This window comes from Manacus candei, unplaced genomic scaffold, assembly GCF_025592945.1.
Source record: "Manacus candei isolate 608988 ecotype Guabito, Panama unplaced genomic scaffold, ASM2559294v1 h1tg000017l, whole genome shotgun sequence".
NCBI lineage: Eukaryota > Metazoa > Chordata > Aves > Passeriformes > Pipridae > Manacus > Manacus candei.
Window position 1 is genome coordinate 10,746,846 of NW_026138065.1, and position 26,877 is coordinate 10,773,722.

Here is a 26,877-nt window from a genome sequence, read left to right on the forward strand (position 1 = left end):
GAGTGGTACATAGAGTTTAGTGAAGAGAACAGCGCTCGGGTGGGCCAAGACAACATGTGCTTGTCCTACAAGTCCAGCATGTTGCTTCTCACTGGAAGTAGCGCATTCCTGAGCTCAGTGACTACCAAACATACCTTACTAGACAGAGCTCAAGTAATAGGGCCCCTTTCCTCCCAGACCTGAGAGATGGAAAATCTAAGTGGATCAGAAAATGCTCTTTCCCAACAGGCCATTGCCAAGGACAGAGCCTCAAGTTTTCAAGTATCTAACATGTAGAGCTATTGCACAAAATTGTTCCATAGGTCTGGCAAAATCTCACTGTCAGGAGTTACCCTGAGATGGATTCCTCCTTCATAGTTCTGGGAACTGTGTTATTCAGGATTTCCCTTTTCTGCCTTCTCTTGCTCCCTCCTCTGGCTGCCCCAAATCTACACAACACCAGTGACACGCAGAGACACTGCACAGTAGCAACAGCCTGAGAGTATGCATCCACTGATTTCTGTAGCAGACAGTGCTTCAGGAGGCTGCTGTTCATGTTCAGCAAGACCAGCTTAATTTAACACTGAAGAGAGAACAACACAAACAGGATGCGATGAGAGCTGGGACTGCCCTGGTGCTGACTGGAGAGGTGGCCTTGTAGGGGCTGAGGGCAGAGCAGAGATGTTAGTCGAGAAATCATTAAGTGGATGGCAGATTTATAGCAGTGGAGGCGGGGGAGGCAACCCCAGCCCAAGCTCCCACTGGCTTTGATGGACTCTTGAAGGCCAGGTCAATGGACATTCAGAAGGCTCCAGTTTCCCCAGTGCCATTCCCCACTGTGAACAGTCAGGAACAGTACTTGGGCACCTGCACCAGCCTGTGTTCCCACTGGCTTCTCTGGGCAAACATGCTCTGAGCATTCCATGTATTTATCACAGTGTGGCTTTCAGAGATTGGTAAGACAACATAAATGATTTCAAGTCAACTTGACCCACCTTATGAGAGCAAGTAAATTGTCAAAAAGCTTCAGGACCTGCTCCGTGCAGGGATTACGGTAGATTGGAGTTCCACTGGGCAGGTATCCCAAGAAGAATCCTCCAGCTTTCGCCTCTTCAATAGCAGCAGGCCAGCGAGCTCGTTTCACAACTCCCAAAATTGTGGACACACAAAAGCTTATCTGCAGCAAGAGATGCGGAGAAAGCATTTCTTAGCCAGAGCACAGCCTGAATAAAGAGGTTTTCAGAGAAACCCATCATCATTCCATCTCAAAGGGAATGCTCTACAGGGAGCCTAACCTCGTGGTAGAAACAAAATCTGGTGGCTTTGCTGCCAAGAAAATGCAGCAAATGATCATGCTACATTCCATCAACTTCAGACAGCCCTGGCCATGGCATGATGGCCTAGGAATTCACTACCAAGACAAAGCATCAACACATACAGTCTCATGAGTATGCAAGCAGTCAGGTAGGGTGCCCTCTAAAAGAAAGGTTCTACACCATCAGTTCCTCATCTCCTTCGGGTGCTGGCACAGATACAGAGATCCACGATGACACAGTGGTCCAACTGCATTAGCCCCAAATCACAAGCACAGCTCTGTGGGTTACATTTCAGTGTCTTCTACAGACCTAAACATAGCAACTCCATTTGCAGCCTGTCCAAATGAAGACTTTCCACTAACAACTCAAACACGAATCTCCTCAGACAAAATTATATTCCATGCTGCAGCCTCAGCATGTTTTCCACTGCACTTGGCTCAAAAAGCACAATTCCCTGCACTGTATTTCCACAAATCATGTAAACCCATTGCTTCTCCAAAACCAAACTCTGCTACACAAAGAGTAGGGGGCAGTGTGCTTCATTCTGATGAATAATCTGGATTTGCATAGCCTACATGCTCAATGAGCAAAAGTCAGCCTGTTATTCTGCAATATGAAAAACCTACTGATCCGCACTCTAAATGTAGATGATCAGGAGACCTTCTGTGTAATCACAACAGAAATGTGGGATGGAAGGAGGCGAGTCTCATCTCACCACCAATTACACCTCTCCTGGTAATGATACTCACTCTAGAGCGGTTCAGGCCACTAGGGTCTTCCAAGACTGGATCAGCAGTTTTGTTGTCTGCACCCACATAGGAGATAAAGGCTTCAGGATCCGAGAGGACTCTGGTAGCAGCAAAAGATAGCAACAGGGATTATTGTTTGTACCAAGGAATTTGAGCAGAGCTTTGCACTGGCAATAAACATCTCAACAAACACACAGCAGGCTAGAAAGACTAGCTAGTGCTCCATGCTGTACATAGGGACATGATTAGAAAGCACCAGAGATGTGTACACTCTCCAAACATCTCCAGTTCTCTTGGGCCGTGAGGACCAGAAACATCTGAATCTCTTATGAAGAGAGCCCTGCTGGGAAAACTCTTGTGCATGCCCAGCTACCCAGGGCTGCAGGACACCTCAGCTTTAGTAAGGAGAGTTCAGCTTCATACCTTGTCCTGGGGATGAGCAAAGACATCTTTTATTTCTCATTTTCTGCAAATGCTTTGAGCATCCTGGGGAATATTCCTCCATTACCTTAAACAGTCTTACCTAGCAATTAGACTGTTGACAGTTTCTGAACTGCAGGAGAGCTATTACCACAATGACTGCCCAGAGCATAGGAGGTCATGAGGCACTCCACCACCCTCATTTGCTTTGTGTGTTCCCCTACTGGCCACAACAGTACCTCTGCAACACCTCCACCTCAAAGCTCAGAAAAACAGCCCATACCTCTGCATCTCTGGGGAGAGCCATAAGCCAGCAACAGGAGCCATGAGCTCCTCCAGGAAAGCTTTCTGTCGCTCATAGTCCTTAAACTGGTTGCTGATGAGGACAAGGGCCTCCATAAGAGCACACTTCTCCATCTGTGTCAGAAGTAGCTCATTGGAGAGCAGCTGCTTCACGTGGTTGTACAACATTTCAAAGTTTGGCTAGAAAACACATAAAAGTAGAAGAGCATCATGCATTTGGTATGGAGGAGGGTGACTGGGGGAAGCAGAGAAAGGGTGTACCGTACAGCTGGAGAAGTATGTCTGTTACCTTTTCTCTACATAGCCATCTCCTCCTCAGACTCAAGTTTCTCTGAATGTTCAGTCTAAGAGAAGTTCTATTTTCCCCTACCCTTCTATCATTATCCTGCATCCAGTTTACTTTCGCTCTCCAGAATGACTGAAATAGGAAGAGGAAATCTCTCTCTAGGAAGTCATAGCCCTTAAAGCAGTGTCACATCTCGAAATAGTTCTAGTGCTTTTATTTGCTCACAGAAAGCACCTTGCTTCTTTGGCCAGACTTGAGACTCTTCCACCTCTTTGCTCACGATGAGGTAAGTAACAACTCTTATGGATACTACTATGTCCACAGGAATTCTTGAGTTTCTTCCCTACCTTCTCTAGTTTCAACCACATCTACCTATAACTTTGTATAAGCATTAGCAATCATGCCCCCTTTAGCAAAGTTCTCTGAACATCTTTTGGAGCAGCTCTGGGTCTTTGGCTCTTCCAGTGAGGATGTCTGGCTGGCCAAGGGAAAGACACAGCTAAAGCTCAAGGACCAATAAAGTAGAACAAAGACCAACTCACTAGTTCTTAGCATCTTATTGCAACATGCAGAGTGGAATCCCTAAATTACCTTAATCAGCATCCTTTAAAAATGTCTTTGTTTAAACTAGCAATGTCCTACAGTGCTCCCATAATCCTAGAGCACCCTCCACAGAAACACCTGTAAACAAAGGAGTTCAGAGCCAGGCATGTTGCATGCGGGCTGTTTAGTTCAGCAAAACAAACAAAACATGGCTCATGGATTTTAAATGTTTGTCAATTCTAATCTCCCCAAGCTCATCCAGAAAACAAATACTCTCCTCTTCTTCCTACATTCTGCTAAGTAACAGAAGAAAGTCTAGTGATTAGTCACACTAGTGCCTTTAGCTAATGAATCAACTGAGACCACTACAGGTGACAACATGGAAATTTGGTGAACATTCCTATAAAACCAAGGCAGTGCTGCTTGTATCCTCCTCCTGATCCCTTCTACATTTAACTCATCACTTCACAATTCAACTTTTCAGGCAGAAAATTTTTCAGGGGGAAGAAGGGAGGTATAGGGAATAAAACACTTTGTCATTTGTGCAGCAGGAATGTTTCTTGCAAGAAAAGCAGAGACTGTAGGCAAGGAAACTGAAGATCCCACAAAATCCAACTGAAATTGAGTCAAGACTCTTCCTGATGGAGTTGCATTTTCATACCAGGACAAGCTGAGGGTAATCCCGACACATCTTTATGATTGAGGAGCACGCATGCCTTCTCACATTCTTCACTGCTCGAGTTCTAGGAGCCTGGACAGACATAACAAACATCAGTGCAACAAAACAGAAGTTCAGACAAATTCAGGGTATCTTCAAGAGACATACGCATTACATACAGTTTTCTCCACTGTTGAGTACAGATGAAAAAAACATTTCCATGCCTCCTCTCCTACCCCCAAACAATCATGTAGCAATCAGATTTCCTCTGCCAAGCAATAGCCAACTCAAGACATCCATTTTCAAACAAGCTGTACTTCTGGAGTGAGGATGCCATGGTTCTTACTATTTGAAGACTCCAAGCACTCCCTAGATAGTTGGCAGCTTTACAGCCATCCTTCAGAGCCATGTATACTAATACTGCAGAATACACATAGCTAATCGAGGGATTTCACTCCAGGAAAGCCAACATTAACCAGGGAACTAAGTGTACTGGGCTTACACCATGCCTGTGGCCTTCTAAGCTTGTGAGCCAAAGCTTAGAAGGCTATGTCAACCATGAAGAGATCAGTAATATCTAGACTCCCCAGCTTTTCCAGGAGCAGAACTATACTCAAGAAACCTAGTACAGCAGTCTTCAGACTCAGCAAGCTTTCCAATAGAATATGATTTGATCCAATTGTTACAGCTCATTAGCAGATAATAATTCAGATGTACCTTACTTTCTTCTGTAACTTCAAAGGTAACTGAAGCAAATAGCTGTAAGAAAAGAGAGGAAAAATCCAAAAATTCACATCATTTGTTAGTATCTAGCACTTGTGTCTGTTTGTGTCTGAGTTCAAGGAACATATCATCAGAATATAGTGCAATTTCATTAAAGTCAGTAAAGAACCCTTGACTAAGTTGAAAGATGAATCATCAATACAGTGAGGTCTTGAAGTAAAACATGGTGTTTACTGGCCAGAGCATGCACTTTAGGATTTAAGGCTAAGAACTGTAAAATTTGGGTTATTTGACATTATTGTTCTTGAACAAGCCTCAGTTTTGGTTTTTCCCATCTTTGACATGAACGATAGTCCTTTCCTGAGAGTAACACCAGGAGGATTAACTCCTGCAGTTTAGTGCAAAAGTGCTGCACTGCAAAAGGCCCACCTGATTTTAGCATGCTTTGTATGCACCTACCTTGGAAAGTACTTGGGGTAGGTATTCCGGCCGGTAGGTGACAAATGGAAAGAGAGCAGAGACATTGGTGAGCACACAGGACAGGATGAGAGGATCTTTTGTTTCAAAGTTAAGGACAAGCTGCAGTAGCTCTATGCCATCATTGACTGGGATTTCCTGCAAAGGTAGCAAAAAGGAGGAAAGAAAAAGGGAGGCAACACTCAGTACTTCAGCCTGCAGCACACTTCCTACCAACACCTAGAGCTAGGCTGTGCAGCTGCTGCTGCCCTAACAGGCCTCTCAGCTGGACACAGCTGTTCTCAAAGCAGAAAGAAAAGCAGCAGAAAACTCAGTTTAACTGTGTGCTATGTGCACTTGCTGAGGGAAGGAGGACAGCAGCATTGCCATTGCTGGTAGGGCAGTCTTGAGATATCAGTCTCTAGTGCCCATACTATTGCTTGCATCTCTGGGAAAGGAAAATTTCCTCTCTTTGGCTCCCAATTCTCCTCTTGACTCTGTCCAACGGATTCCATGCTTAACTAACTGTACTGACCCATATAATTATTCTACTGTGATGAGACCAACAAGCTGTAAGTGCATGAGCAGCCTAAAAAGCCCCAAGTCAGTCTACATCAGACTGAGAAAAAACCACTTTCCTTCTGATTCACCTGTTGTTGAACAAAAAGCAGAGAGAAAATGCTTCTGATCCTACTCCCTGGGCATCAGTTTCTCTCATTTACTTAAAACGTTAAAAAAGAAAATTGAAAAAATCTAATCAAGGGAAAATTAAAAAGAATAAACTTCTTAAGCAATCCTCCTGTAGCAAAGCACTATGTCAAAACATGTCACCTGAGCACTCTCCTTGACTTCTCGTGGCATAGTGTCCAGAACCAAGACATGCCTGACAGTAAGCCAGTACAAGTTCAGTCCCATCAAAAGAAGGGTCCTCATGGTAATGGCTCACCAAGCAACCTGAGTTTTTCCATAGTTGCTACAAACTTTTTAAGAACAACAGAGCTGAAAAAATGCTCTTGTGTCAACCCAGAACAAGCCAGGGGAGAAAGCAAGAGCAGCAGCTACACATACATCTTTATCCATGGTGCGAAACATCTGGCTGATGATGCTCTCCGAGAAGAAGGTCATGGCATCCCACTGCACAAACGATGGAGAAAAGATGGAGCAGAGACCTTCGCCAGTCTTAGCTGAAAGGAAGAGAACACCGGAGCTCTCACCATGCTCCTCAACAGTAGCCTGATGAGCTCCTGCACTGTAACATCTTAGCACCCAAGTATTTTGTCCACACAGCTCCCTCTGCAGATGCCTTGCAGAGATGCAACGGGAGCAATTAACATACTCCCATGTGATTTGCTTCATTCAGGTGAAGGCTCCTAAGACATAAGTCTGACCTTGGAGATACCATTCAGAGCAACATCAACAAATCACAGAAGGGAAAAGGAGGGAGACTACACGCCCAGACTCAGTACTGCAGGTAAGACTGCCCTTGGTGTGACTGTGCAGAGCACCAAGTGTCCTGCCTTCACATGAGGAAAGCAACGTGAGTGACACACAGATTTGTCAGACAGGTACAGCTTCCCTAACAAAACTAATCAATATGTTACAGAGATAAAATGGTCCAAATAATTCTAAAATTGTATCAGAGGGATAGTTGTATCTGTTCTGCAGATTTGGAGGGAGGAAAGAAGAAGCTAGGGGCTTTACATTAGCTATTCCATACGTAGACTGTAAAGGCTTAAATTACGGGAGGGGTGGGTTTGATTTGATTTTACTTGTAACTTACAAAGACCTTAAAAGCCTGAAGATCTAGTGTGCAGTCTTGCCTCCCCCTTAAAAAACCCCAACAACTCAACAAAAAAAAGGCCAAGAAGTTTCTACAAATCCCATATCCCTATTTTTTTTTCAGGTAACCTACAGTTCGTGGGTCCAGTATCGACAGGAGCTGTGAGCTGGTACTTCAGCCACTCTCCAGCCATTTGGAAGCCAGTTCGAGGGTCCAGACGACAAGCCATCCTCATCACCTCTCCTTGCTGGGCTCGGAAAGCTGCAGTGAAAAATCACACACGCAAAAACAAGCTGATACTGCAGATTTTCCTCCCCCAAACCTCACATCCAGCTTTGCAGGCCTGGGAACATTATGGACTGTTGCTCTGGCAGTCGCTGTGTAGTAAGCTCAGATACACAGTCAATAAACCAGGTCCAACAGGATGGACAATTTTTGAAGTGGTTTAAGTGGACTAAAAATAATGATGGTTTAACACTAAAAAAGGTGCAATTAAAACGCAATATGAATTATGAAAATCTATTCTAAATCCAGATTTACCACAATTAAATATCTATTTTTCATTTTAAAAATTCTTTGAACTCTAAACGTTTGCTGCTTATAATTATCTTGGTATACTTAAGTAGAAAACCAGTATTAGATAACTACCACTTCCTTCAGCTAAACACAGTTTTTCTAGATTATTCAACTAACGACAAATTCACGTGAACTCAAAAGCCCAGTCATCTTGTTTTCAAAGATACTAAAAGCTAAGTACAGAACAGGAATTTCATTTGTTTCAAAATATTCCAGTGCATGACCACACAAAAGAATCAGCTCTGCTGACTACAAATGCAACTTGTATTCTTTAATGAAGTTGTTTTTTCAGGTAATTTTATTTTGTGCTTCAAATCAGTTATGTTTTCTTATACATGTAATGTCTTCAATATATTTAACTCCCTAACACTATTTCAAATTCTGGCTTTGTGCATTTAGCAACTTTATGGCTTCTACCCAAATAGATTTATTACAGTAAGTAAAAAATAAACTATCCAATAAGCAATATAAAAATGCAACACTTATAATCTTCAGACATAAACGTAAAAGGTAAAAATTTATATATTTTATTAAGTATATCCTTCCACCCACCAAGTGAGTACCAAACTACACCTGCCAGTGAGAACCAACCTCAATTTTGGGAATACAAAACAAAAGAAAAAATAAAATTATTAATACGCAGTGCTGATTTAAGATCATGATTAAATTTGGCCATTTTAACTGTTCAACTCTAGCTATTCGCACTGAATCAGAAGCATCTTACCAGGGCCAAGACACATTTTCTTTCTAGAATGACATTTAAAGTCTTTAGTAAGCTGCTTTCCTCTCCTAACCTGAGCATGACCTGAGGCTGTTTCATTTGCTCCTCTAGGTGACCAAGAGGCACATTTTCTTTGACACCAGGAAGCAAGTACTACCAGGCCATCTACCCGGCCAGCAAGCAAAATAATAGCAAAAAGGAAGTAAAATTACACGCATGAGCTGCCATAGGAAAATCCTAATTAATTTACTCCAAGATCCAAGCTGAAAAAGTCAAGACACAAATGGAAGCTGCCAAGCCCATATGGCAGGCTCCAAGTTCAGCCAGTAGGAGGAAAGGCACAGACAACAGAATCCAGAAACGGTGAGGGCAACTTACAGTTGAAGAAGGCATTGAAGTCCTCATCACTGTCAAAATCAAAGCGGGAGTATTCACAAATGGGGCTGTCTGTTTTAGAGGGAAAGCCCACCTGAAGACAAAGTGGATAATGTCAGGAAGAAAGAGAAGTCACCCATCACAGCTAATACCAGCTTCAAGGAGATGAAGGTTGGAGGCAAGGAGCAGACAGGAAAACACTGTGATAGAACTGTCTGCTCAGTGGCCTGGAGATCGTGTCTCTGGCAGACACAATAAAGAAGTAGTTTCTCCCCCGTGACCCACAGGTCACGTTCACCTAGGCATCTTGTCACACCCAACCAGTCGCAGTTCCCACATACCTTCACTAGGCTGGTCATAGATGCATGGAGATACCTGGGAATGATAGCCAGCAATAAGGGGTCACGGGACAGAACTTCATGCCGGAACAGGGCTCCCCACGTGATCTGGGTGGAAGAGCGCAGAAACTGGACGGAGAACAGAAAAAAAGAGAGGAACAGAGAAGGATTTCAGTGCTGGAATTTCCACTGCTAACATTAAGCATTGCTACCAGAAAGTAACAGTAAATTATGCTGACTATTCGGTTGAGGCCAAGGCGCCTTGCAGGTACAACCCAAATTTCCAGAACACCAAAAATCTCTAAGTAAATACTAGGCCTGATTGCAAATTCTGCCTTTTCTACTCAGCACCTCTGTGTCATGCACTGTTCTAGATGGGGTGGTAATGGAGTAGAAACCACTGCCTTCTAGGTCTTCAGCTGAAATGGAGAGCCTGGAGAGCAATATTTGGCAGCTGAAGTTCTGCAGTCTTCTGTAGGTTAGCTCAATTAGGCATTCACACACTTACAGAGACATACACGAGACTTTCAACCCTTTACATACCTGGCTGGGATGGGTTGTGAAGGCTAAAAATGACTCAAGGTATTTTCCAAAGTTGGCTGGCGTTTCCACATCACAATATGAGCCCTATGAGGAAGATGAACAATTTCAGACAAAATACTAACTCTGTGGCAGGCTGGGCTCACAAATGGGATGTTTCATGGTAAAACAGGAGCGCTACATCCAAGGTCATAGACTGTGAAAGAGCAGAAACAGAAATCCTGCACAACTGATTTTTCAAAACCAGTACAGCCCAAGGAGCATCAAGTTCTGCTGACCTTCCTGGGGGTGCTGGAGACACCACCCCACCCCCATTCCAGAGTAAAGGGTGACTTCTCAGACAGTAGAGTTCCATTAACACCAAATTCACAACCACCACTGCTGCTGCCACCATGAGTCACAATTTTACTCCTATTGGGTCAAGCCCACCCAGCGGTACCAAAGTAGAGCAATTCAAACTGCAGTATTTACAAGTAAATACACCCAGAGGATTTCACTCCCATTTCTCTGTTTCCTGTATTTAACATATAGATATCCATGACTAGTAACTTTCTGGGAAGTTTGTCAGGAAAATAAGTTTTGCCTGGAGTCATAAATTCAAGATTTTGCTACTCCTCACTAATCATAACATGACCTGGTGCCATCAAGATCCTTGTTCTGAAGTTGTACAGCTCAGTGCTGCCTCCCCCAAGTGAATCTGGAGAGAGGACTCAAATCCCCATGTCATTACTTCATTATGGATAGACAGCTCCCACTGCCTAACAGCAAGTGGAGTCACTTAAAGTAATAATGCACCTCTGTTTGCTGTCAATTCTTTTTAGGGGTAAATTTTCAAAGGTTGGCTTTGTTTTTCTCTTTCTCTCCCTGTGAGAATTTACTTTGCTCTATAACTTTTACAGGCTGGCTGCCTCAATCTCCCCACGAACATGCCTCTCAACATGCCTGCTCTCAATATTGTAGAAGCACTGTGCTGAATGGAGTGAGATTCACCAATCAGTATGGCATGAACAATATGAACTTCTATCTTCACCTCAACATTGACACAAAGGATCACAAAGATGAACAGCAGGAACAAAACCCGTTTCTTCCTCTGGCTTGAGAGAATCTTGGTAGAATAACGAACAGGTACACTCTGAGTTATTTTTACAGGGTAATTTAAAAGGCTTCCAATAGAAGAGTAATTTCCTGGAGTAGATTTTCTGTAGCAGTAGTCAGCAAGAAACTTGACCACTCTTAAATGAAGTGTTAGCATTTTACAGAGGTTATAGGAGGTGGTTCTTGATGACAGCAAAGCCCTGGAATCAGTTAGGGTCCCTCCATTCTACATTCCTATGACTTAGCGGGATACAGTTTCCCACTTAAAAGCAGAGCCATTTCTGCCTTTTCCAAATGTGTGGAGAGAACCCTACGGTTGCCAAATGTGCAGAGAGAACCCTGGTCCTACCTTAGATCAGGGTTGCCTCAAGCCTCAGCCCTAAAAACTAGCCTTGCCAGGGTTGCTGCTGGTATTAGTAAAGACTTACTAGCAACGCACATAGCTGGCTGCCCAATGCGCACAAAACTTGGCAAAGTCTCTTCAAGAAAACATAGTGCTTCTCCACCAGGCCTTCTCCATCTGCTGTCCTGGGAATGAGGGGAGGGGGGAAAAACAGGATCACAGTTACTCATGCTGTAGGTAACAGGCACACTGCTGTCTATCTTGTAGATCAAAAGAGGACTAGAGCAATTTGATTTTATTGCAGTGGGATTTTCTTTGCTATTATCAAGAAGTACTGCTTTATTGGCATCTAAAACCTCTGAAATTGCCTCTCTGAAAGAGTTTCTCCTCTTGATCAGTTTCAGGCTAAAACAGAAAGCCAGGGAAGCTGTGATATTTTGTGATATTTGTCCTTCAATTATGGGATTTGAAAAAAAAGTGCAGTTTTTCAACTTTTGCAAAAGAAATGGTGGTTTCGTTCTCTCCTATCCAGTCCCTGCTTCCCACAGTTAAGCAGCAATATCTTTTGCGCTTACAAAGTCATTTGTGTGCAGTTTTGTGTGAAATCACAGCGGCAGGGTGGTACTCACTGGGCAGCGGAGAGAATGCAGTGCATGGCAACGTCTCCAAACAAGACCATCAGAGGCTTCCGATCCTCCAGCTTACCCTACATGCGAAATGCCTCAATTAGAACATAACTATTTATTCCCACCTATGTAACTCTTTAATTCCATTACAAGCAAAATTAGGAGATTCACAGTTTTTCTTCCAGCATGGGAGGGGTGTACAGTCCACATACGATTTAAGTAAAAGCTTGCCAAAAATTCTAAGGTATTTCTGATCTAAAAAAAATTCTGCAAGCAATGCCCCCACAGGAACTTTAAACCACACAGCCGATCCTGAGACATTAACTCTTCTTCACAGAAGACTGGCTAGTTACCTATAGGCAGCTGATAAACACTCAGCCTTGACACTAAGGTGCTTGTGAATGTATGGGTCAAATGACCTGTTTATACCCTGCTGTCATGCCTCTGAGCTGCCAGGTGACGCAGCTGATGATAGTGTTTCCCACTTCACAGTTGTAGGAAGTGGGGGTAAAAAGTCAGTGGGGACCTCCAACTTTGAACTGCAAGCAGAGGCGAGCACAGAAGTTGGAGAGGGTTCCAACAGTTGCTGTATGTATTGTGCTGGCATGACATTTGCACCAAATATGATTAACATAATCAGTGAAATTTGAATTTTGTTTCTTAAATAAAAGGGCAAAGATATCGTTGCTCAATCTGGAGAATTATATAGGAAAATAGGAGGAAAATAAAGGGGAGCCAGAGGAGCTGGGGAGGAAGAACTCACTTTCCTGCTGACAGCAATCAGAAGACACTCTGCTGCTCCCACTTGGAGTTCAGGCTCATTTAGGAGTAGACACAACATCTCCAAGAGCTTGCAGTTGTCTGCTGTGATATGGCTTAGAGCTACCCAGTCAATGTAGCCAGCCAAAGTGTTGAGCGCTGCTATCCCCACACGGCAGTTTGCCTGGGCCTGTGAACAGAGAGGAGGCAAGAGGTCAGAGCCAGAGAAAAACACCAATTCCCATCTAAAGCCATCCACTCCCTGGAATAACAGTGCCAAGAACCCCCCTGTAAAGTGAGAAATTTGGACCCTTCTGCTGCTATGCCTCACTTCTCAATGCATTTGTATTATGAGGGAAAAAAACCTATATGTAAATGAGAACAGCAGGCAATATACTCCAAAGCCTGGGAAAAGTCTAGTTCTAAACAACTTGCATATTAAGAATGACTAATGCACTAACTCCTATATAGCTCCACTCACCTTTGGCTCCTGAGCCAGATCAGTCTTCTGAAAAAGAAAGAACAGATTAAGTAAGTGGCCAGCTACAGTACATGCTTCCACCCAGCCACTGCTGAAAAGGCAGCCAGAACAGCTCCCTAGTGGAAGAGGCTGCATCACAGTCTCCCACTTAGGACATTGCTGCAGCCAACAAAACCACCACCACAGCCCCCTGAGAGGTAGGACAACAGGACTGAACTGCAAGTTAAGTCACACCTTCCTTCTCATCCAAAAGATAACACTCCAGTCAGCAGGCACCAGGGAGACACAGGGGACAAGGAAAGGCAATTTTGGTGCTTCCTGGAGGCCTCCAGGGAAGACATTTTCCACCTTCAAGAGCATCTTACATCCAAAAGTCAGACTCTGAAAAATGCTGGTGGCTTTTATGTGCCAAGATTCAGGTCTGAAAAGGGTGATTTCTCCGTGGTCAGAAAGGCAGCTGGAGAGAGTTGGGGCAACAGCTTACAGCCTGACTCCCAGTCCCAGACACTTAACAGCAACAATGCACTGCTTGCACCATCTTTTTGCCTAATGCAAGCGAGTCCCTCAGACACTCAAGTTTGATTTGTTTTTCAGATGCAAAGATACCACAAACAAGGTTTAGGTTTGGAAACTCTGTTTATCGATCTATTCACTGCAGCAAATTTAAGGTAATTGGCTTGTGTCCCAAACATTTAATAAATGACCCACCTTATAAATATGCTTATCAATTAATCCATCATACTTATAAGCAGATTATTATGGTCTGGGGGAGTTGTCTGTCATCTACTCCAGCCTCAATGTGCAGACAGGTAAGTGAACACCAAACCCTCAGAATTTACCCTATGCATAAACATCCCAAAGATCTGCTAACCTGTGGAGTGGTGAGGACTTCTTGTTCCTGGGGTGTTCCAACCTTGCCAATCAGAAAGATTCCACCGTTAGCAGAAGCAGCCACACTTCAGAGTCTCAAGCATTGCAATGCAAACCTTACCTGGAAATGCATTTCAACCAGACTACAAAACACACCAGGGTCACCCACCCACCACCAGGAACTGCACTGCTCTAAAGGGGAGTTTGTTCAGCCTCTCAGTGCATCAGGAAAATTACAGAAGTCAGGTAGGAGAGGGTTTTTCTTTGCCTTCCAGTTTCACATTTAGTATAACTCTGGATTTTAATTCACAGAAAAAAAAAAGCACAAGAGATACACCTAAGCAACTTGTTGCTAGTTTGGTTTCTCAGTTGTGCTTCACTCTTAAATCTACTTCCTTCTCACAGGAACACACTGGGTTAGAAACTTTCTTCGCCATCCATCATGGCCAAGCTGCACATCTCTGACTGTAGGTAAGAATTCAGGAAAGAAATTCTCTTTACACAAAAGAGAAAAGCACTCCTCACCACAGCTTGACATAAAAAAGGGCTTCCTAACTTGAGCTCATGGAGAAAAGGACCAGAGGCCCAGATGCACGTTGAGACATCAGAAACTCACATGCATTTTGGTGCATCACCTCAAATACACCACTGCAGCACGAGAGAGCAGACATGAGTCCAAGTCTACCTGTTTCTGCCACAACCACACCTTCATTTTGCTAAGCCATACACCCCTAGTGTCAGCAGGGCATTCCAACAGTAAGGATGAAGCACACATCCGTTCAAGCCATTTACACTAGCAATACCAAACTATCAACACTAACCCCATCAACTTGGTGTGTTCAGTCTCTTTCATCACACCAGCTCCCCAGGCCACAGCATATCCTACCTCACAGTGACAGCAACAGATTTCACAGTTTCTGCACCTGCTTCCCCAGTACCTAAACACCAGCAGCACTGACTGAGCCCAAGGAAAAGAAACTCTTACCACGCATCTGTACTTGTTGACGTTCTGCTGCAGGGCAGTTACTAGGAAGCTGAAGATCTTCTCCATGTTCTGGGTTAGAGTTTGCTGGATATCTCGTCGTCGCTGGGTAGGCAGAGTTTGAAAAGTCACCACATCCTCTGCCAAACGTAGGAGGATGAACATCACCAGTTCTGTCTGGGTTTCCTGATGTCCCAAAATAAAATACGCTCTATCAGCACAGTCCAGAGGCTAGCTCAAAGATGTGGAGAGAAAGTGAGCATGCATGAAGATACAAGTCATAACTTGGGAAAACAAGACAGGAGGACGGTCCTCTCTCTGTCAAAGTCATCTATTAGAATAGTTTAATCTTACAGGGATTTTTGAGTCCATCATCAGCCTGCCTCACCTCACCACTAGTGAGTCAGGATGATGGAAGACTGAACCCCACACTATGAGCAAGCGAAAGAGAACAGACAGTTCTGACTCATACCCCTTGCTTGGAGAGGGTATCCAGCTCCTTTAGCATGTCAGGCCAGTGCTGAGGCCATTCACGCTTGATCATCTCCACCACAATGCGAGACAGAACATCCTTAATGTGACTTTCCTCCTCCAAGATACTTTGAGTTCCCTGTGACAGAAAGGGGGCAGTTATACAAAACAGCAAAGATAAGGCCTTTTATAATTCTCACTTGGGAAGCACAGTGTCTGCAAATATTACAAACCACAGAAACTAAACACAACAAAACAAAACACAATATTGGGCAGCTCTTCGTTGCAGCTACCTTAGATGACACTCCTACACTCCCAAGCATCCAGAGGGATTTTCCTCAAAAGAAGGTCACTTGGTCACGAGAGCAATCAGAACAACAGAGAAAACATGACTAAGATAACAACTTTAGCATTCTTGCAAAGGATAAGAACATCCAATGTTACTGAATTTCCTCCTAAGAAAAGAAAAAGTACCTTACATAAGTTATACAAGCCTCGCAACTTCCTGCCATGTGAGGTGACATGGTTATTCACCCGACAAGACAGAGAAAAGCACTGAAACAACTAGAGTTGCATAGGGGAAAAAGCAATAAAAGGCAGAATTGAATTCAGGTCCTCTATGCTAATTATCTGGTGTATTTTTTCCATTTGCTCCCACATTTTGTCTTCAAGTGAAAGAATTTCAGAGATCAGCATGGGGTAGCAAGTACTTACACTGGATATGAGGCCCATGACATTGTTCTTTAGATAAACTTTTTCTAGGCGAGGCATATTGTTCCAGCGGTATCTGTTAAAAACAAACAAACAGGACACCAAGTCAAAACACTTGTAAAGATCTCTGACTGGATTCTCAATGAACTTTTGCTTGGCTTCTTTACCTAAACTAGAGACACTACAGCTCTCTGCCTCTGCCAGCACCCAATCCCTTAATGAAAAGGCTGAGTTAAAACTGCTGCTGGCAAATGGGCGTGCCCCACCGAGGTCAACAGACACAGCAGCAAAAGCACAAAGCAAAGCACAAAGCATCAGGTCTATAGAGGCAGCAGAGAAAGGAATCTCAGAACTGAACTAATACAAAGCCTCTTTGTTAGCACAAGGCTAATGACAGAGAACACTGCAAAGACCTACTGGTAACCCAGTGGGTTTATTTTCATCTTGTGATGTCAACGTGTCTTATAGTTCTGTAAATCAACCTTCCCAACCCGCCTGAAAGCCAGTCTCCCCTCTCCTTCTTTAACAGAGGAGAAAAGGATCAAAACAGGACAGCAACTGTCCTCTGATGCAGAACAGTCTCCCTGCGTCCTGAAAGTGTCTCCCCGGCGCGGGAGGCGCCGGAATGGGCGCAGACCTCACGCCAGCGGCGGGGTGGCGGCAGGCCGGGACTCTTGGCTGGCCCGGCGGCGCGGGACGAGGACGAGCCGCCTTACTTGACCACATGCTCCAGGATCTGCAGGCCGAAGTGCCGGACGATGGCCGTCTGCGTCTTCTCCGCCAGCTTCAGCCCGCAGGGCACGCAGATGGGGCACTTCTCCTTGAACTCTTCGCAGAACTGCGGGAGAGAGAGAGGCCGAGACACGCAGTTACACACCAGGGCACGAACTGGCAGCCCTATCCCTGAAGCAGCACGCCCGGGGGCAGCCGCCCGACCGCCCCGCCGCCTCCCCCTGCCTGCCGACGGCTCCCAGCGCCTCAGGGGCCGCCCGGGACTTGCCCGTCCCCGTTCTCGTCCAGCCCGGGGCCAGAGGGACGGAGCGCCCGCGTGGCCGGAGCCCGGCGCCCTCCCTCCACCTGCCCCTGCCCGGCCGGGGCGGTACCTTGAGGGCCTCCAGGCGGTACCGCTGTGTGGACGCCGGGTCCATGATGACGGTCACGGCCTTCACCAGCTGCTCGCAGAGGCCGCTCACCTGCTCGGCGGACATGGCGGCGGCGGGCGCGCGCCACCGGCCACCCACGGGCGGACGAGCGGGGCGGCCGGGACGCGACTCCCGCGCATGCGCCTTGGGCGCGGAGAGGACGGCGGGGGAAGAGCGGGCGCCGCGCGCCGCCGGGGCGGGGACAGGCACGCACCCTGCGAGAACTACAACTCCCGGCGTGCCCCGCGCGGGGGAACGACACACCCACGACTACGGGTGCCGCGGGGCGGGGCTCGCGGTCATTCACCCCGCCGGGCGGGAGCCGCTGGCGGCGGTGTCGGGATGTCGCGGGGCCGGGAGCGCGTGGTGGCCCTGGTGGACATGGACTGCTTCTTCATGCAGGTGGAGCAGCGCCTCGACCCGCAGCTGCGCGGCCGCCCCTGCGCCGTGGTGCAGTACACCGAGTGGCAAGGCGGCGGGTAGGTCGGCGGGGCGGCCATGGCGACCCCGGCTCCCTCCCCAGCGTCCCGCCGCTCCTGCACTGCCCTTCCGTGTCTTGGCAGGATCATCGCCGTGAGCTACGAGGCGCGCGCCTTCGGTGTGTCCCGCGGGATGTGGGCGTCGGAGGCTCGTGCGCTGTGCCCGGAGCTGGCGCTGGCGCGGGTGCCGCAGGCGCGGGGCAAGGCGGACCTCACTCGGTGAGAGCGGGAGCGGGTCGGTGGTGGCGGCGGGGGGCTCCTCCCGGCGCGGGGCGGCGGCTGAGCCCGTGCCCGCCGCCCGGCAGGTACCGGGATGCGAGCGCGGAGGTGATGCAGGTGCTGTCGCGGTTCGCCGCCATCGAGCGCGCCAGCATCGACGAGGCGTACCTGGACCTGACCGGCGCCGCCCGGGACCGGCTGCGCGCCCTGCAGGGCGGGCCGGTGCCCGCAGCGCTGCTGCCCAGCACCTTCGTGCAGGGACTGCCCGGAGACCCCGGCCCCGAATCCGGCGGGAAGGGTACGCACCCGGACCCGCTTTGCTTTGAGGCTTTACAGCGCAGCGAGAAAGGAGCACAGTGCCACTTTGTGCTGCCCTCCGCCCCCCCTGCACCTCCCCACAGCCCTGCCGTCCCCCGTGTTCTGTCCTCTCCTGCTGCATCGGTAACGCTCCCTATGCCATCAGCAGAGGCAAGGCAGCTTTATCTCTCCCTGAAGCAAGAGGGTGGTAAATGGGGTCTCTGTTTTCCCCAGTGCATGGATTTTAAGGTGCCTGCTTCTCCTTCCTGTGGTTGGCATGCAGTTACAGAATCCTGTGGCTGCTGGCTGATGCTACTGGTCCCTTTGCTGGGCTCAGCAAGGAACACCCATACTATGTCCCCTTGTGGTCCTCTTTGTGTCCCTTACCTAGAGGAGCTACGCCAGCGTGGCTTGCACGAGTGGCTAGCATCGCTGTCTTTCGATAACCCTGATTGTCCTGACCTGCAACTGACCATGGGGGCCGTGATTGTGGAAGAAATTAGAGTGGCTGTAGAAGAAGCCACTGGATTCAGGTGTTCAGCTGGCATCTCGCACAACAAGGTACGCCCATAACATATCAGCCTGATTTCTTCTGAGTAGCGGAGTCAAAATATGCTGTAGATGCTCTCCTATACACACTTACGAGTCTCCTATAGAAGATGAGCCAAGTGGGGAATGCAACCCTGTGTGATCACACCTTCAGGGAAATTTTAGGACATCGGGAAATGAGACAAGTTGTTATGCCAGAGATGTGGCCTGTCATTTACTGCCTGGATTCTTAGTGTACCCTAATGAGCGAGCTCACTAGGAACAAAAGGGATTTAAGTCCCCCAGAAGCATTTTCTGTGAAAAACCCACAAGCTTAAAGCAGGTAATCTCCACCTTGAGTTTCTGGCAACAGTGGCTGAAGCCAGAGAATGGATTTTACTGACACAAATTCTCAGCAACTCGGAAGAAGAGCAGCACCAGTTTGGGGCACTGAGGTGGGCTGGATTGCTTTTCCCCTTTCTGGTCAGTTGGTCTGTACCCCGCTGGCCACGCTTTGGGTGATGCTCAGCCAGCTGCCGAGAGCAGCCACAGGAGCACTTGGTGCATGACAGCAGCTGCAGAAACAAACGGACTCGATGCTGCAGCTACTGAGGCTTTCCTGTGGGGTGAAATGCAGGGTGGTTTGCTGAGAGCACCCCTTTCATTCTGCAGAAAAGGGGCTTATCTGTATAGGTATGACTTTAAAAATGCAGACTCTGACTGAAAAAAAAAAAAAAAAGACCAAACAGATGCTTTGGAGTTTAAGGAAGATAAATTTAGTCTTAGATTGCTGCAGAAACAACTGGAACTATCCCCAGCTGTACACAGGTACTGGAGCTCATTCTGCACCAGTATACTTTGAAACTAGAGCAGACTGTGAGGCAGAAATGAGCTAGCTGAGGAAGATCACTGGTGTAGAAATTTCCAGTGGAAGGGATGTTCAATTTTTGCCTTTTTACCCTCATCAAGAATAATAGAGAACATCCCTGATATTCCTAGCAGCTTGTCTCAGCTTCCATTTTCTATGGCCAGCATTTTAATTTTTTTAAGGGAGTAAGGAAATTTTGATGTACTGTGCTATCCCTGAAGAACTGTGTATCTGCAGCAGCAAGCACAGTGCAGAGATTACCAGAGCCTACAGGTGGCTGTGCTTCCACAGCCAGCTCACCCCTGTAGGTACAAACGTGCAGAACGAAACAAGTGCTAGGGGCTCTCAGCAAACCACCCTGCGTTTCACCCCGCAGGAAACCTTCTGTAGCTGCAGCATCAAAGCCCGTTTGTTTCTGCAGCTGCTGTCATGCACCAAGTGCTCCTGCGGCTGCTCTCGGCAGCTGGCTGAGCATCACCCAAAGCGCGGCCAGCGGGAAACACACTCACTGACCAGAAAGAGGAAAAGCAACTGAGCCCGCCTCAGTGCCCCAAACTGGTGGTGTTCTGCCTCCGAGTTGCCGGGAATTTGTGTCAGTAAAATCCATTCTCTGGCTACAGCCACTGTTGCCAGAAACTCAAGGTGGAGATTACCTGCTTTAAGCTTATGTTCTTTCTGCAGAAAACTCTCCCAAGGGAGTTTTCATCCCAGTGTGGTAACTTGTTAGGCAGAGTACACCAGGAACCCAGCTGATACATGAGACCAATCAATTGAGCTATTTGGAAGCACCTGGAGGATAACGGTGTGGTTTTATCAAGAACCACTAGTGTCAAACTGATTTTATGTGCCCTTTTTGACGGCATAAGTGGCTGAATGTTCAGGGGAGACTGCAAATGTGAGGTGTTACCCTAACACACCTCACCCTGAGCTGCATAAGCTGATGATACTGTAGCAAAACATGATATGACTGAGGTTGTCTAAAGGGCATGCATCTAGCTGAAGAAAATCTTGCTGTTTCCCATAATGCTTTTATTCAGTGAATTGCACTCAAATTAGGATGTTTAAAGTGGGATCCTGGGGGGATCTGTCTGAAGTCTGCTAAGAGCCAATATTTTCACTGAAGCCTACAGAAAGGGAACAGCTGTATGAATTCAGGTGATGCTAAGCACAGATGGGGCTTAGGGCTTGGGCTGTGAGAGTTCTGAGGGATTAAATTAGAGTTGAAAATTCTGGGCTTGAAAAAGCCCAGAAATAGTCTGAAATCACCAAACGGTGTTTCTTGTGCTCCTCACAGACTTTTTGTGGTTTACAGAAAAAAAGCAACCAGCAGGCTTTTGGCTAAGCCACAGTAAGTCAGAAAGTACCCTGGAATTATTGTGGACAAGCAGCAGGATGAATCAGTAATACGAGCGCTCTTGTAGAAACAGCGAATCCTGTTTCAGCATGTGTGGTTTACGGAAGGTGTCAGAAAAAGTAAATTGTTTCTCCCTGTGTAGTCTCAGTGATTGGTTCGGCTTGCAGCACTTACTGTGGGTAAACTTGGAAGAGCGTCCGGTGAAACAAGAAAAAACAGTAACTGGACACCTGAAAAGGGATCTACTTTGTCTAGAAAAGAATTGTAAGCCTGAAAGACAGGCTATTAATAAAAGTCATAGTTCAATAGGCAGGCAAGAGATCTTGCTTACTTATAGGATGTGTGGCAAAGCAGTGAAAGAGGAAATTATTAGACTTGCTCAAAAAAAGCCCGAACACCCAGCTAAACATATTTCAAGCTGGTCTGTGTATTCTTGATCCTGTGGTAGCTTAGAGTGGGAAGGGGAACTGTGTGGCAGATAGGTTGGAGGACGTCCCTTCCAGGCTAGCAATTCTGCATATTTCAGATTTCCTTTTGTGGATCTTGCAGAGAGAAGATTAAAATAGTGACATTGAGAAGAAGCAAGATAAACACAGAAGCTGAAGGGGCAAGACATAGTGAGAGACATAGCCTGGGGAGTATTGTGGGGATGCTATGGAAGCTCTAGCATGCTTGCCTGATGGAAAACTAAGCCAGCCAGAACAGGTGAGATAGACTGAGATCCCCTAAGCTGCCTGGAGCAGGAGTCCAGCCCTTTGCTGAGATAGAAGTCTGGCACCAGCTTTGCTTCCAGAGTACCCAGCCAGTGCATGTCACCTCCCAAGGCAGATACTGCCTGGGAACAAGCGATGGTGTTCTTCAATCTTCCTAGCAGTTATCTGATGGCAGCTCTTAGAGGTGATGCAGCACAAGCCGTTGGGTAGAGCCACAATTAAGTCAGTGCATGGTGTGTAATAACAGGGTTTCCACCCTCTTCTCTGTTACAGACACTGGCAAAACTGGCCTGTGGGTTAAACAAGCCCAACCGCCAGACACTGGTGTCAGCACGGTTTGTGCCGCAGCTCTTCAGCCAACTGCCCGTCAGCAGCATGTAAGTACTGGGGAGCTGCCTGCTCTAGTGCAGCTTGGGGCTGTTCCTGGCCACCTCAGCACAGAGCAATTTGATGCTTGCTGATAGCAGCCAGCAAAGGCTTTGAACTCCACAGTGTGTGCTCTTCAATGCTTGCAGTAACAAATAGGGGGGGAATCCTGCCAGTAATCCCTCATGGCTATAAATGACCGTTCAGGAGGAGTGTGCTTGGGAGTTGAAGCCCTGGTGGTGAAGTGCCTGTGGGCATCCTTTCCCTGGGAAGGACTGTGCTTAAGAGGATTGCTGGGGTGCAAAAGTGTAAGCCAGGAGCAACTGGGGGCAAGGAGGCTGTTCCCCGGTGTGAGTGACAGCTGTGCTCCTAGAGAACAGATGTGGTTTGGTTTTGAGCATCCATTGTGCACAAATACTTGTCCTGGTGTAGGGAAGCATTACCAGCACCACTTGCTCCAGAGGAATAGATCCCTAGTCCTGCTTTCCAGACCTGCACTGCTGTTCTCTGCCTTCAGTGTCTTGCTAGGGATAGAGGGGGGTGTGTCTGGGGAAGAGTCCTGTCTGTGTAGGAGGAATTGGGGCACATGTCAGGCATTCTTCAGAGCATGGTTTGGGATCAATTTTTGAAGATGGAGCTGAGGGAGAAGCACTAAAATAGGGTGAACCAAGGAGCAGTTCCTACCTCAATTCCTATTGTCCTTTTATTGTGACCAGAAGAGCTGTTAGGTGCCAAGAGTTCCCTGTTGTCCTGCTAGTTCTTGAGTGCTTCTAGCTGTCTTCATCTAGGAACAGCTGCTGCAAGAAGACTGGTCATAGTCTCCACATAATGCTTCATTTCAGTTTTCTCTTTTTCTTCCTTTCTCTGTCATAGCCGTAACCTGGGAGGCAAGCTTGGCACTGCTATCACAGACATCCTGGGAGTAGAGTACATCGGGCAGCTGACACAGTTCAGTGAGACTGAACTCCAGACTCACTTTGGAGACAAAACTGGGTAATGATAAACCACTCACCAAAACTAGGCAGGAACTGAGACTCCCTTTCAGTCACAGGTGGTTCTGCTGTTATTAGGAAGGTTGGAAGGTAAATCTTCAGTGACATCTTTGAGAAGCACTGGTCTGGCAGGCCCACAACAGATTTCCAGTCTCACTTCTCCCAGGCACCCTCCCCAGGATAGTGTTTTGCCTGTCAGCCAGCTCCTCAGCCTTCCTCTACAGTGTCCAAGGATGGGGCAAAGCTGTGGAATGGCTCCCAGCAGGCTGGGAAGAGAGCAGTCTTGACAGTCCCATCACAGAGGAAGTTACAGGGCTGGACTGGAGCCTGAAACACCACTTCTGTGTCCAGAGCAGCAGCTGAGGTGCCCTGCAGACTGATGAATTGTTGCCACTTCAGGAAGAGGTAGAGGAGTTGTGCTGACAGGCAGTTAAGGCCTGAAGGAATCCTGGCTGTTCAGCTGTGGCTGCAACTGCAGAGCTGAAAATGAGAGGCAGAGTCACAGCTTGCACAGAGCTGAAAGTGTGGCTCAGCAGAAGGCTGACATGCTGCCCAGTGATGCTTGTCTGTAGCTGCCTTCACCTCATACTTTCTTTGTGGCTTTCAGGTCCTGGCTTTATGACTTGTGCAGAGGAATTGAAGAGGAACCTGTCAAAAACCGGTACCTGCCCCAGTCTATTGGCTGCAGCAAGAATTTCCCTGGGAGGGCAGCCTTGGCCACGCAGAAGGCGGTAGGAGAAGCCTACATCTAGCACAAGGCTTGGCTTTCACATTGGAGAATATAAGAACACTAAAAACTGAGACTAGCTTGCAAAGCTGCTTTTTTGTGCAACTGTGCCCTGAAACTGAGGGAAGATGCACTTTACCTATTAGCTGGGGTGAGGTTCCCACTGAGCTGTAGGAAGATGGAAAGAGAAATCCAGGACAGAGGACCCAGATTACTTGGCAAAGTCTAGTAGTAATGCTGCAAAGCTTGTGTGGTATCTACAGTGCCCTTGCCTGCAGTGTTGAATCCTCACCTGGACTGATTTCTCCAAGAGTACTACAGATGTGAGGCCTTGTGATAGTCTGTGTCTGTTCCAGTCTGATCCCCAGTGTGAGGAGTGTTGCTCTTGTGTTGTGGCAATGCTGGGAGCAGAGGCCCAAACTGTCTGTCACTCCTGTTTTGTCCAGGTGCAACACTGGCTCCTGCAGCTGGCCTTGGAGCTGGAATCCAGACTGAACAAGGACAGGACCCAGGTAAGGAGGGGAGGCACAGAGGCAGAGCCACACAGTGCATTTGCGCTGTGAGCGGTTTGCAGGAAGTTGAAGGTGGTGTGTGGCAAGGGAGGAAATCTGCTTGCCCATGGATGTGTGCCTATGTGCTGATGTGTCCCAAGCAACAAGGTGTGCAGGAGCATGGCTGGAAGGATGGTTTTGTCTCAGAACACTGCAGGGCTAAGCTCGAGCCTTGTCCTGTGCTTTAGGATGCAGGGACATGAAAGCCGCTGCACCTTCCTCCTGGCAGACTGCTGCTCCCTTGCAAGCCCTGTGCTGATGTAGCTGTGCCTGTGGGCTGTGGGAGGAAACGATATGCTCCAATCTGGATGGTGGGCTGCAGGCCAGGGAGAGAGTAATCCACCAGCTTTGGCGCTGCAGCGGTGCCAGGAAAAGTGGCGCAGCTGCCTTTGAGGGAAAGCAAGGCTTCCCTCAACTAACCGCTTCCCATGCTGTGTGGCACAGCTGTACAAGCACTTGCTGTTGTGTGTTCCATTCCTTGGCGATCATGCCGAGCAGAACACACCGTCCCACCGCACTGTCGACAGGACGGTCGCGCGGGGCTCCAGGCAGGGGACGGTCCCCGCGACCGTTCCTCCCCCTTCCTGCAGGAGTCGCTGGAAGCACAGCTCATCTCTGCTCTGTTCTCCCTGCAGAACCACCGCGTGGCCCGGCAGCTGATGGTGGTCATCCGCCAGCAAGGGGACACCCGTGTGTCGCGCTTCTGTGCCCTGTCCCGCTACGACGCACAGAAAATGTGCAACGACGCCTTCACCCTCATCCAAAACTGCAATGCGGCTGGGATGCAGCAAGCCGCATGGTGAGTGTGGGACAAAGTGGGCCACCTCCCTGTCAGGTCTGGTTTAGCTGTGAGAGGTGCTGGCTGAGCCAGAGACACATGAGAGTTACGCTGAGGGGCAGGAAAAGTGATTCCCAGCACCCTCACAGAGGCGTGCAGCAACCTCCTATCTGTAGGACAGCTATGAGAGCCTGGCCTCCTCCTAGCCCCCCATGTGGCAAGACACTTCTGACTTCTGTACTTGAAGCTGATGATTGCTACCAGCTGGGGGGTGTCCAGCTGGAGCGAGGCTGTCCTGGCCCTGCTGGGCTGCAGAGGCCTTGCTCTCCTACCGTAAGGACAAAGGTGCTTTTTGGGAGCAGGCCGTTGGGGCAGAAAGGAAAATGAAAGTACACAGCTCCCATCTTCAGCATTCCTTCCTTCCTTCTGCTCTGCCGTGAAGGCAAGAAGGTACTGTCTGTTAGGCTCTGACAAGGCTGCTGCTCTCTTAGGGCCCTCTCATCTTGTCTCACAGCAGCTCTGTCCTGTCGTGGACTGGAAGTCCAGGCTGGCAGTTGTCTGCCCCTGCTCTAGTGCCCTTCCCTTTAGGAATTGCTGTTCTGGGAAGAGGTTGTCTGCTCTGCCCAACGCAGCCTGCTATGTCTGTTCTGGAGGTAGCAATACTAATGTTTTGTCAGAGGAAACGTCTCTCCCACCTCTTGCCAGATACTACAGTTCCCCTGTCTGTGAGTGATTTATGTGGCTTGAAGTCTTACCTCAAAAGACTTCTTGCTTCCCAGGCTGATGTCTGAGCTGATGTTGGTCTGTCCTGTGCAGGTCTCCACCGCTGATATCAGTTCATCTCTCAGCAAGCAAGTTCTCGGAGCCTGCCACCCTCTCTGCAGGCATTGCCACCTTCCTGATGGGTGACACCCAGCCTGATGGCACTGCCACCACGAGCCAAAACACCACATCTTCTGGGAGGGCCAGGGTCAAGTTCTTTAGAAGCCCAAGCAAAGAGCTTAGGCAGAAGCCAGCTAATGCTATTGAGTCATTCTTCCAAAAGGCAGCAGAACAGCAGCCATCACAAACAGCAGCAGCAGCAGCAACCAGCTTGCCCACTGCTACCACTGCAGGGTCACCTGTGCCCAGCCCCCCAGAGCACCAGGAGAGAGCTGGTGTTAGACTTGCCTCTGTGCAGTGTGACCTGGAGTCCCCTGTGAAGCAGAGTCCCAGCGATGCCAGCCCTACTTCTCCTTACAAGAGGCCTCCTTGTGAGAAGCTGCCATCAGATGCTACACAAACACCCTCAACTCCACCCAGCTCCAGGACCCTTCTGAAATTACAGTCAGCTATGGAGGGAAATGAGCAGAATTTTCCGCCCTCTCCTGAGCTTGTCCCGCTGCCTCCTGCCTCACCAGGAGACCAGCAGTGCTGTGACAAGTGTGGCCAGCTTGTGCTGGTGTGGGAATTCCCAGAGCACATGGACTACCACTTTGCTCTGGAGTTGCAAAGCTCCTTTCTGAAGCCCAGTGCTCCCGTGGCTCCAGCAGCAGCTCCCAACCCAAAGGCTGAAGGGTCCAGGTCTCCTGCTAAGGCGAAGAACAAGCCCAAAACTCCAGCAGGATCTAGTGCAAAAGGACCCAAAGAAGGTGTGACAAGAACTTTAGATTTTTTCTTTAAGCGCTTACCTCCGTAACTCCCAGCCAGATGAGGTGTTTTTAAAGACTCAGGGTTTTTAAAGACTCAGTGTTTTTAAAAAATCAGTGTTTTTAAACAATCA

General features: G+C 47.8%; 2 protein-coding genes across 3 annotated transcripts in view; one reads left to right on the forward strand and one right to left on the reverse strand.

Annotated features, from left to right (window-relative positions):
• The window catches only part of XPO5 (exportin 5), a 29,743-nt gene extending 12,339 nt beyond the window's left edge, over positions 1–17,404 (reverse strand). Inside the window, exons 1-21 of one of the 2 annotated variants that reach the window (XM_051783242.1) lie at positions 17,205–17,404; positions 16,818–16,939; positions 16,105–16,177; positions 15,392–15,529; positions 14,923–15,105; positions 13,939–13,980; positions 13,068–13,094; positions 12,591–12,776; positions 11,831–11,907; positions 11,287–11,386; positions 9,767–9,850; positions 9,227–9,352; positions 8,889–8,979; positions 7,346–7,474; positions 6,502–6,617; positions 5,437–5,592; positions 4,972–5,013; positions 4,258–4,347; positions 2,748–2,947; positions 2,045–2,144; positions 975–1,156 (exon numbers count right to left, since the gene is read on the reverse strand). In XM_051783242.1, the coding sequence (XP_051639202.1) occupies positions 975–1,156; positions 2,045–2,144; positions 2,748–2,947; positions 4,258–4,347; positions 4,972–5,013; positions 5,437–5,592; positions 6,502–6,617; positions 7,346–7,474; positions 8,889–8,979; positions 9,227–9,352; positions 9,767–9,850; positions 11,287–11,386; positions 11,831–11,907; positions 12,591–12,776; positions 13,068–13,094; positions 13,939–13,980; positions 14,923–15,105; positions 15,392–15,529; positions 16,105–16,177; positions 16,818–16,939; positions 17,205–17,309 (2,369 nt within the window). In that variant the 5' untranslated portion in view covers positions 17,310–17,404. The remainder of the gene's footprint in view (positions 1–974; positions 1,157–2,044; positions 2,145–2,747; positions 2,948–4,257; positions 4,348–4,971; positions 5,014–5,436; positions 5,593–6,501; positions 6,618–7,345; positions 7,475–8,888; positions 8,980–9,226; positions 9,353–9,766; positions 9,851–11,286; positions 11,387–11,830; positions 11,908–12,590; positions 12,777–13,067; positions 13,095–13,938; positions 13,981–14,922; positions 15,106–15,391; positions 15,530–16,104; positions 16,178–16,817; positions 16,940–17,204) is intronic. The other variant, XM_051783243.1, reaches the window with a different exon arrangement.
• A 141-nt stretch (positions 17,405–17,545) lies between these two features.
• Positions 17,546–26,877, forward strand: POLH (DNA polymerase eta). The gene is made up of 10 exons (XM_051783252.1): positions 17,546–17,722; positions 17,807–17,941; positions 18,028–18,239; positions 18,630–18,799; positions 21,975–22,078; positions 22,941–23,060; positions 23,667–23,790; positions 24,233–24,298; positions 24,973–25,136; positions 25,932–26,877. The coding sequence occupies exons 1-10, from the start codon at positions 17,586–17,588 to the stop codon at positions 26,791–26,793; spliced, it is 2,094 nt and encodes a 697-aa protein (XP_051639212.1). The 5' UTR covers positions 17,546–17,585; the 3' UTR covers positions 26,794–26,877.

Bases quoted from the DNA above. Each gene is read 5' to 3' on its own strand.
- POLH (XM_051783252.1), top strand. From the start codon at position 17,586: ATGTCGCGGGGCCGGGAGCGCGTGGTGGCCCTGGTGGACATGGACTGC. The intron at 17,942-18,027 runs GTGAGAGCGGGA...GCCGCCCGGCAG, and splicing joins GGCAAGGCGGACCTCACTCG to GTACCGGGATGCGAGCGCGG. The intron at 18,800-21,974 runs GTACGCCCATAA...TCTCTGTTACAG, and splicing joins CTGGCATCTCGCACAACAAG to ACACTGGCAAAACTGGCCTG.